The 11,095-nt window shown below is 41.5% G+C and overlaps 1 protein-coding gene across 1 annotated transcript in view; it reads left to right on the top strand.

The window, feature by feature from the left end:
- Positions 1–2,764: 2,764 nt before the first annotated feature.
- STOM (stomatin) overlaps positions 2,765–11,095 on the top strand; it is a 50,468-nt gene continuing 42,137 nt past the window's right edge. The window contains exon 1 of the mRNA XM_043988722.1: positions 2,765–2,918. Coding sequence (XP_043844657.1) covers positions 2,855–2,918 — 64 coding nt within the window. The 5' untranslated portion in view covers positions 2,765–2,854. The remainder of the gene's footprint in view (positions 2,919–11,095) is intronic.

The following is an 11,095-nucleotide window of genomic DNA, read 5'->3' as shown; positions in this document are numbered from 1 at the left end:
AAGTGACTTGCCCAGGGTCACACAGCTAGTAAGTGTTAAGTGCCTGAGGCTGGATTTGAACTCAGGTCCTCCTGAATCCAGGGCCGGTGCTCTATCCACTTTGCCACCTAGCTGCCCCCAGTATAATTCTTTAAAGAGGAATTCCTAAGGACCCTGACCACAAACTCCTATCCCAAACCCCCTACCCTATTTCCCCATAACAGAAAATAATACAAGAAATTGCCCAAGATTTTTAAACACAGAAAAAAAAAGCATCAGTCAAGTATTTTAAAATCTTATGCGTCCAGCTCCAAGATGCCTAGTAGTTAAATTTAACAATTCAAAAGACAACAAATTCTCTTGGATACCAGAAGAAAGAACTTCAAATATAAAGGAAAGGAAATTTGAAAAACATAAGACTATTTTGCACCCACCTAAAATGGTGTCCACAAAAGAATGAATAATTGTCAAAAGAATTGAAAATGTTAAAATGAATATATGGATCACCTAGATTTGATGGAGGTACCTTATTATCCAAAAGTATTTTTTATGATACCCTGGGTTAATAGGAGCAAAATGTTCTTCAACTGAACTCCAAACTGAATCCAGATAGCTAGCAGATAAAAGACCCTACCTGGTAACTTCTTTTCCCTAAGGATAGCAAGTCCCTATTTTATGGGGACATCTCAGTGTCCTCATCCTTGCCAAACCCTTTTTTGGAATCCTGTAATCTTATCATGATGCTTTGGTATTTCCTCCATACTTGTTATAACTGAAATTGCTAAAATTTGTATCATACTATTGAAACTGACAATGCAGGGCAGCTAGGTGGCACAGTGGATAGAGCACTGGCCCTGGATTCAGGAGGACCTGAGTTCAAATCCAGCCTCAGACACTTAACACTTACTAGCTGTGTCACCCTGGGCAAATCACTTAATCCCAATTGCCTCACAAAAAAAAAAGAAAAGAAAAGAAAAGAAAAGAAAAGAAAAGAAAACTGACAATGCCCCATAACCAGTGGACAAAAAACTCTTATATACCCTCAAAAAGAAGGAATCTTTGAGCCCTTTTGGGAAGGGTCTCCACATGATCATGGTCTCTTTCTTCTTGGGACAAAATAAATTGGTATTCTGTTTTTCCTGTCTGTCTGATCTGGATTATCCTGTAAGAGACATTATATTCTCTGATCTGGTTTTGTTTTATGGGAAGACATGTCTTTATTATTATTGTTATTATTGTAAGAGACAGGCAGATTAAACATATTTTAATTTTCTACACAAACTATTAGCAACCATTTGAAAGAAGGATTCAAATCACTGGAGACATACAAATCAAAACAACTTTGAAGTTTCACCTTACACTTAGCAAGAGATGACACTTGGCTAAGAGATGACAGAAGATGGAAATAGTTAAGGTTGGAGAAAGGATGGGCACACTAATGTATGACTGCCAAAATTGTAAATTTTGTGAGATCAGGGAATGTCATTTTCCTTTCCTTGCATCCCCAGCAATTAAAAAGGGGCCTATGCAAAATAAAGGGGGGGGGCTAGCAATTAGTAGGCACTCAACAAATACTTGTAGACTTGACAATTTGAATTGACCTGAGGTTTGTCTTCAAAACAATTTGGAATTACACAGAGAAAGGGACTTTAAATGTCCTTTTATCTAAACATTTTACTAAATTGTATCCCAAGGAAGTCAATAATAAAAAGGTTCCACATACACCAAACTATCCGTAGCAGCACTATTAAGTAGTAAAGAATTAAAAACAGAGTAGATGTTTATCTGCCCAGACATGTTTAAACAAGGTATGGCACATGAATGTAACGGAATAGTACTGTGCTGTAAAAAAAAAAAAAATGATGAATGAGGTAAATAGAGAAGCATGGGAAAGCTGATATTAACTGGTGCAAAACTAAATGAACAGATCTAGGAAAGTAATTTGCTGTACATGTTGACTACAAACATGTAAATGGAAAGAACAAATAATTAAAACTGAAGTCTATTAAGTTATAATGATAAAGCTTGGCCCCAAAGATGAAATAGAGAAGGCACCCTTCTCCATTCTTTCCAGAGATGTGAGTGTGGCACACAGTGTCAGACGTATGTTGGTTAGTTTTGATGAAATAGTTTTTTTCCTAGTCTTTTTATTTTTATGAGGATAGCTTTCTGGGAAATGGATGGGATATATTAGGGAACGTGAGTGATGTAAAAACAAAAGCTATAAATAAAATCTTATTTTTTAAAAAGTGAAGAGGAAAAAAAATTTCTCTTCCCAAATCTAGGTTGCTTTCCACTATCAAAAATTCCTAGATGGTGTAGTAACTTCCTCACAAAATCCCATCATTACAGCATAGAAAAGAGCTCCTCCTCGAAGTTGGGCAGCCACTTGTTGGGAACCCTGTAGTCGGGGGCGGGCCGAGAGGTTCTGTTTCAGGCCGCGTTTGGACAAAATTAGCTGAGGTCCCTCCCACATCTGAAGTAACCGTGATTCTGATTTTGCTTGCGTGATTCCTCCCTTCCTCTTCCAAAAATCTCCAGCCTTTTCTCTAGCCAACTCCTCAGCCCTTCCCCTCTAGCTCCTTCGGCTCTTACCGAGGCCCCTCCACTCCCCTCCACCGGGAAAACGGAGCGTGAGCTCCGCGGGAAATCTACAAGTGAAACCTACGCGGGGAGCAGGCTGGGAGGCGTGACCTCCTCGGATAGCAGGGCCCTGGTTGGACGGACGGGCGCGGTGAAGGGGTGGGGCGTGGCGGGGCGAGGCGGAGGCGTGGTGGAGCCCGGGAGGAGGTGGCAGAAGCTAAAAGACCAAAGACCACTTCACGGATTATCTGCAGCTGCAGCAGCGGGAAACTAGTCACCACCCAGCGGGACCATGTCTGACAAGCGGCCCGTAGCGACCGACACAAAAAGCCGGCGGCTCCCGGACTCCTTCAATGGTGAGTTCAGGGCTGCAAAGTCTTCCTACCGAAGCCCGCCACTCGCCCTTTTGCGTATATTACCCCAGGCACCACCCCAACCCCCACGTCCCTCTGTTGTTACCAGTTATTGGGGCGGGGGAGAAATTTATAGACTCACCGATTGTTAAGAGCTGAAAGAGAAGCTGAGTTTATGGGGTGTCAGAGCTCGAAGAGAAACACGTACATTAAAAGTTAGAAATGGAAAGGACCCTAGAGAACATCTAGTCCAAACCTCTTAATTTTACAAACGAGGAAACTGAGGACCGGAGAGGGTAAATGAATTGCCCAAGGTCACAAATCAAGTCAGCGTGAGAGCCACCATCTTCATTTAGAAGGCCCAAATTTCCTTTCTATTCGTCAGCCTTCCTAATGTACACTGCCGCGCCCCCCCCTTTTATTTTTCCCTTATGAAATATTCGCAGCTGTCATCCTCAATTAGCCACTGGTCCCCAAACCCTAGTACCCTTTAGGCTTGCCATTTTCACTCACTTTGGCAAATCCTATCCCCAATCCCAATGTCTTGTTGACTACCTTAGAACCATGGTATTTCACAATGGATGGAGAGGTTAAGTAGTCCAAAAAGTCCGTGGAAGATGAAATGACTTGCTTAGAGACACAGCAGATTAGTGCAGGAGCCAGAACTTAATCAAAGGTTTTAAGACTCCAAATCCAATTCCTCTTCCAGTATTAGATGACCCTCTTACCTCTTCTTTCTCCCATCTCTCAATCTGCAGGGATATTCAGTCTCTGAAAGAGCACTAGACCAGGAGTGAGTAGACCCAGCTCTGGTGGGTACTAGGTCTAACATGCTAAAGGCTCTTATAGAGCTACCATTCTACAATTATATGATTCTTCTTTCCACCCTGAGTCCCCAGGTACATCTTTATTATTCCCTTGAGGGAACACTATACAGTGCCCTCCAGCCGCTGAGAAAGGAATCTCTGCTCCTCCAGGGTACTTTAGCTTTACAAATAAGCTAAAGTTCTTTCTCCCTTTATAAGTTTAGGTCTTAAATTTTATACCTCTAGGGCCCAATACTCTACCTGTGAAATTTTCCCCTAGGTTTGGCTCTCTCAAAACGTGTTGTAGGAGGCTATTTTCTCTGACTTTATCCCACTTCACTTTCGGCACTCCCTCTTTCTCTTCTTTGTTTTTTTGTTTTTGTTTTATGAGGCAATTGGGGTTAAGTGACTTGCCCAGGATCACACAGCTAGTAATTGTTAAGTGTCTGAGGCTAGATTTGAACTCAGGTCCTTCTGAATCCAGAGCCGGTGCTCTATCCACTGTGCCCCCTAGCTGCCTCTCCTCTTTCTCTCCTTAGTGTGCCCACTATCCAGTTCCTACCTCAGGCTAGTCAAGTAACCACTCTCCCTTTCTTAAAATGTTTTGTACCTGTTAGCCTTCAACTGAACCACTTAGGGTATGACATGATAATTACCTAAGAGGTTAGCTACCCCCACATCCTCCTCCCTCTGCCCCCCAATAATTGCATTTTCTTAGGACACTTTTCAATTCAGTAAACATTTAAGTGTCTACTGTGTGTCGGGCATTGTACTAAGCTCTGAGGATGTAAGAGGCAAAAGACAGTCCCTGCTCTCAAGCATCTTATAATCTAATAGGAGAGAAAACATGCAAACTTCATACAGGACAAATAGGAAATAATTAAGAGAGAAAGGACTGGAACACTTGAGTTAAGAGGGAGTAGGGGAGAGTTTCTGTAGGAGGTGGGACTTAAAGAAGCCAGGAAGGTCACTCTAAGACCAAGAAACTGTAATGACACTAATAGTTACATTTATAGTGCACTTTGGAAACGTTTCTTCACTGCAATCCCATGAGATAAGTAAAGCAAATGTTATTGTGCTTATCAAAAGCTTCTCCCAGAAACAAAAGCGATCTCATTAATGCCAACATTGTACCCAGTATGTTATATGGCTGTAAGAAATGTATTCATAGTGCCTCTAAGAATGACAGATTATCACCCTGAGGGCAGTATAAAGGTGTATGGTGACTGTGAGCAGGTTGCATGTGATCATTATCATAAATAAGGAACTTGAAAGAGGAACTGGAGTAAAGAATCATCAGGGATATTTATGATCAGGAAAAGGAATTGGGTTGGTCTGAGGGCTAGAATGAAAGCAACATGTGGATGGCCTAAGATATCCATTGGATACAGGAAGTATCAGAAGGTTGGCTGGATCTCCTGTGGCTAAATTAGGGGGTAACCTGGACAAGAGTGACAGACAACAATGAGCAAACATGGAAGGATCAGTCTGTATCCATTAAAGAAAACAACCAATTGGGTGACCTCACAGGTCCATTTGCGTATAGACCTTTATACCTGAAAAAATCCCACTTTTGAGGTTACAGGGCTAGTAAATGTTAGGGCTGGCCCGTCTTCTTTTTGTTATACCGGGCTGGTATGATATTAGTAGAAAGAATATTGGATTTAGAATCAGAAGATCTGGGTGTGAATACCAGCTCTGCTATCCATTATCACTGCCACCTGGCCAAGTCATTTGACCTCTTTGGGATTTAGTTTTTTCATGTATAAATAAACTCACTCTCCAAGGTCCCTTCCATCTCCAAAATCAAAGAAGCCAAAGAAATTCATCTCTAATGGTGGGAAATTTCTGGCAGAATAAACATAGTAAAGGAGATAATGTTTGGTTAGCAAGTAAGAGATCTTCCAGGACTCTGAAAAAAAGACCACTAACAAGGCTATTCATTCTGCTTACTTAGAATAGTAATAGTTTTTGTGCATTTTTTTCTTTACAATGGGATATATATATATACACATACATACATATATACATATATAATACACACACATACATACATATATACATACACACACACATACACACATATATATATACACACACATACATAATCTCATTTGATCCTTACAACCCACTTTACAAAAGACAAAAATGAGACTCAAGAATTAAGGTAAGTTCCAGAGCTGGGGTTGAATTCTAGATCGTTTGTCTCTTAAGTTACTGACATAGTGTTCTTTTCTCCTAAGCACAACCCGGGTTTCTAATCACCACACCCACCCTTGCCCTACCACCAGGCTTATCGCGTCTCTCCAGAGATCTTCATTCCTCACCTGGGCTTCCCAAGGGCAGTTGGTTCTCTCCCCTGATAGGGAAAGTGATGAGGAAGGGTTGATAGCACCTTAAAATATCTTTCTTCTGTAAACCTGAGAAGCAGCTAATACTAGTATACTTGTTCCCATTTTTTAGTTGAGGAAATCAGGGCTCAAAGAGATAATTTTTTTTGCTGGTGGTAACACTGTAAAGTGTGTGAGGGGCTAGAATTTGAACTTGGGTTTCTTGGGTCCAAGTCTGTTGACTCAAGAAGCAGAGAGACCTTGTTTCAAATCTTGGCTGTACCTTTTACAAACTATGACTTTGGTCAAGTCATCCTCTCTAAGCCAGTTTCCTCATCTGTAAAAGGACAGAAGTTGGACTAGATGGCTTCTAAGGTTCATGCCTCATTTATATCACCAACCCTTCTCTGAGCTCATCTATGATCCATCATTTCTATCACTGTTGCCATAGCATCTATCATTAGATCAAAGAATCCTTGAAAGCAAGACCTTTTTTGCCTCTTTTTTTTTTATCCCACCCCTTAGCACAATACCAGCACACAGTAAGTGGTTAATAAATATTTATTAACTGACTGACTATCATGGTCCTCTCTTGGCTCTGAGTCAGCACTAAGACTATATCTGTTGAAATGCAGGTGCTTGGAGATGTTATCTGTGAGGAAGCAGACTACAGACATGAGATTGGATTTAATCTCTGTGTTAACTCTATCCCTAACCCTTCTTCTGTGAGCTGTATTCACTCAGCTAACATTTGTTAAACACCTACTGTGTACAGAACCCCGTGCTCAGTACAGGCAAGAGGAGAATAGCAAAGTGTGGGTATGACACTTCCCACCAACATCTACCCTTTATGCTGATTGACTGTGAGAACTGGGGCATTGCAGTGTTCCAAAGAAATAAACATTTCCCAGATGTGAAATTGAGAGTTGCAAGGTGATGGGGCATCTAGGTGGTACAGTGGATAAAGCACCAGTCCTGGAGTCAGGAGTACCTGAGTTCAAATCTGGCCTCAGACACTTGACACTTACTAGCTGTGTGACTCTGGGCAAGTTACTTAACCCCAATTGCCTCACCAAAAATAAATGAATAAATAAATAAATATAGCACAGATGACTCACAACCACCTTGTATCTCTCTCTCTCTCTCTCTCTCTCTCTCTCTCTCTCTCTCTCTCTCTCTCTCTCTCTCTCTCTCTCTCTCGGGGCAATGAGGGTTAAATGACTTGCTCAGGGTCACACAGCTAGTAAGTGTCAAGTGTCTGAGGCTGGATTTGAACTCAGGTCCTCCTGACTCCAAAGTCGGTGCTCTATCCACTGTGCCACCTAGCTGCCCCTGTACTATATTTCAAATAAAGAACTCCAAAGAAGAACTTGATTAGAGGAAAATGTATGATTGAAGAGTAAATTGAAATCATGTGAGGGCAAGGCATAATTGATGGAGAGCCTGAGTGCTGGAGCAGTCAGTAAGCACTTCTTACTGTGTGCCAAGTACTGTATTAAATGCTATGGATACAAATACAAGCAAGCTAGACATCCTTGCCACAAAGAGCTTATATTTTAATAAGGAAAAACAAAGATTTGGAAAGGAGAGGACGGAAGGGTATGTATTGGTGCCAGGAAGTAGCCAGGAAGAAGGCTTACAGTTCATCCCTCAGAGCTGAGGAATACCAGGGCAGAGTCCAGTTTACCCATGCGGAAACAGTAGAAGTGATGATCAGTGCAGAAAATGCTTTGCATCAAACTGGCTGGACCAGGAAGTAGCCATATTATTTATTTTAGGTGATAAATGCGCTATTATTATTATTCCCATTGTCTAGTTAAGGAAACTGAAGCAAATAGAAGTTAAGTGACTTGCCCATTGTCCCACACCTTTAAGTGTCTGAGATCAAAACTGAACTCAGGTTTTCCTGACTCCAGGTCCACAGCTGCCTCCCCTCAGTAAAAAGGTGAAGTGACAGGCTTACTACACAGGTAGTGTCAGGTGGGAATTGACCCCTAAGTCCTTAGTTTTCTTCTAATGTAAAATGGAGAAATAATGCAGTCATTAACTATTGTAGGGAGTAGTGAAGTATAAAATAGTTGCTAATATTAAGACAAAGACCTTAGACACTTATTAGCTGTGTGACCCTGGGCAGGTCACTTAGCCTCTATAACTTCAAAAAAAGGTAAAAGGGTCCTGGGACCAAAAAATTTGAGAACCACTATTTTAGAGAAAGGGGAAATAGAAGAGAGAGGGAGAGAACTAAGACTTGAGAAGGAGAAAGAAGCTGAAATTTGAAGGACAAGAGATCTGGAGCTTAAGAGTCCCCTAGGAATCAGAGAGAGACAATCATTTTCTCTGGGATTGACATGTCTGGGTCCCCAGAGGGAGAAAGAAATGGTTAGAGAGTTTTCATGTCTGGAGGAGGACCAAAAAAGCAAGTATGGTATGCTTGAAAGAGCATTGGATTTGAAGTCACAGGACCTGGCTTTGAACCCTGGTTCTGCCACTTAAACCTTGGTGACCTTGAACAAATTCCTTAACCAATGAGGACCTCCCTTTCTCTTTTATCAAATGAGCTCTCAGGTCATCTTCCACTAATGCTATAATTTCCTTTATGATCTGGGACCTAAGCAAGGAAATGGTCCAGGAGCCCAGAGGGAAGAAGCAATAAGGAAGAACTGGTTTCTACAAGAGATGTGAGGTTAGGACCAAGATGCCAACATGGAACTATTTTGAGAGGATTAGGTTATTCCCTCTTCAGATCAGATTAAGTTGAGTTTGGGGACCCACAAACGGAGAGAACTGGTTTGGAAAATGTGAGTTCAAGACCTGAGGGGAGGGGAAACTGTCCCAGGCTCCTGGTCCCAAACTAGAGGGCAGGGAACTAGAGAAAAGCAGAACAGATTTGGCGGGTGTGGGGGATGGAAGGGAGATCTGGGGCCTAAAAGGGGAAAAGCAAATAGAGAGAGGGCCTAGGTATAGGAAACAAGAGTTAAGAGATCCCAGAGAAGACTAGGCCAGGGAAGGTTCCTGGATCTTGGAGGAGGAACCAGTGATAAAGGCTTCTGGGAGACTGAGAAATTCTTGTGCTGAGCTAGGGGTGAAGAGGTGGGGAAGAGGACATGAGACTAAGAAGGCTGAGCACAGAGACCGCATGATCAACTCTCCAGTGTACAATGGATGAGGTTACTGTGCAGGCTGGCCTTGATGGCCCTTCCAGCTCCAAGATTGTATGAGCATCTTTATTCTTTGAAGAGTCCTTAACACCCAAACTGCCTCTCTATTACACTGGGAGATGAGGAGGGAGATATGTGACTTCTAAGGCAGCTGTTATTCCTTTGCTAGTCTGGGCAAAGGGATGGGAGCCCAAATCAAATTTGATAGGGTTGGTACATACCCAACATTTCTTCTAGTTTGTGCTTCTCCCTCAGCCGCAAAAATAATTATTTGTTTAATATTTTCTTTTCTTCCCCAATTACACCTAAAAACAATTTTTTTTTTTTTTAGTGAGGCAATTGGGGATTAAGTGACTTGCCTAGGGTCACACAGCTAGTAAGTGTTAAGTGTCTGAGGCCGGATTTGAACTCAGGTACTCCTGAATCCAGGGCCGGTGCTCTATCCACTGCGCCACCTAGCTGCCCCTACCTAAAAACAATTTTTAACATTCATTTCTTAAAATTTTGAATTCCAAATTCTCTCCCTCCCCTCCTTTCCTCCCGCCTTACTGAGAAGGCAAAAACTTGACATAGATTACTCACGTGCAGTCATGCAAAACAATTTCCTGTTAGTAGTACTCTGAAAGAAAGCGTGAACTGAAACATTAAGAAAGGTTATTTAAAAGAAAAAAAGTCACCCTCAAAAATTTAAGGACAGATTGGCATCTAGTCCTAGCCTCAGGGGACATAACAGTTAGCCCTTAATCATCTGCCTTAATTAATTTCACCCTGATTCTGCTCTGTCCCTGTGAAGTGTAGTCCTTCGTAGCTTGGGAGAGCAGTACCCCACGAATCCCCTTAAAGCTGAGCTTTTCAAAAAATGTTGTTTTTATAGTTTCCCTCTTGGGCAAGAAATTAAGGTCATTCATTGGGTTCAAATCCTGGCTCTGCTATGTATTAATTACCTACATGACTGTGGAGAAGTCATTTTACTTTGGGCCTCAGTTTCTTAATAGGTCAAATGAAGGGCTAGTCTAAATGACTTCTATGGTTCCTTCTAGCTCTAAATCTAAGAGATTATGAAGTGGGAAGGAAAAAGCATTGAAGTCATGGAGAACAGGCTAAGCAAAGGCATGGAGACAAGAAATTGACTGTCTGATGAATAGCAAGTAGTCCAGCTTGGTGTGAACATTTCTTCCCTGAGAGGGAGTAAACAGATTTCCATAGAGATATGGGAAGGGTTAGTCTTGTGTCATATGGTGAATACAGATCCAAGGGTGATAATAGATCATGATGTAAATTTGAATAAAAATTTTGGCCGTTACTAAAAAAACAAGAAGAGAAAAGAAATTAAGATCATAACAGGCCTTAGGCATCTGTTTTGTAGGCCCTTTGGTGGATGAATCTTTCACCTGTTAATGTATACATCATGTGCTACCTTTGCTCTATAAATATGTATTTAAGAAGAGATCTTTGTAATAGCTTTTATTACATGAATAAAAGGTCTAAAAATGTTTGACCAGGCTCTTGGCAATAGAAGTCATATAGCTACAGGTTGCTTGGCAAGGTACTTCAGAGAAAACAATTAAGGCCAGTAGAATCATCATTTTAGAAATTCCAGTTTCTACAGAGCTGTAAGGTTTACGATGTTTTTTCCTCACAATAGTTAGGTAAGATGTCGATTTATTAGTGTGGAAGGGACTCTTCTTTCCTGGAGGCTTTACCATTACAAGTATTATTCCCATTTCATAGGGGAGAAAACTGAGACTCCATGTGCTAAGGTTTCTTCCAACTTTAAGATGCCATGATTCTCTAGGGCACGCTGTTCCTAATTCTAGAAAGCACCTCGTAAGGAAGAATAGATGAGCTACATGTCTGTGCTTGGCACTGTCCAGAGTTTACTTTGC

This window comes from Dromiciops gliroides, chromosome 2 (assembly GCF_019393635.1).
Source record: "Dromiciops gliroides isolate mDroGli1 chromosome 2, mDroGli1.pri, whole genome shotgun sequence".
Taxonomy (NCBI): domain Eukaryota; kingdom Metazoa; phylum Chordata; class Mammalia; order Microbiotheria; family Microbiotheriidae; genus Dromiciops; species Dromiciops gliroides.
This window is presented reverse-complemented; position numbering and strand designations above follow the sequence as displayed.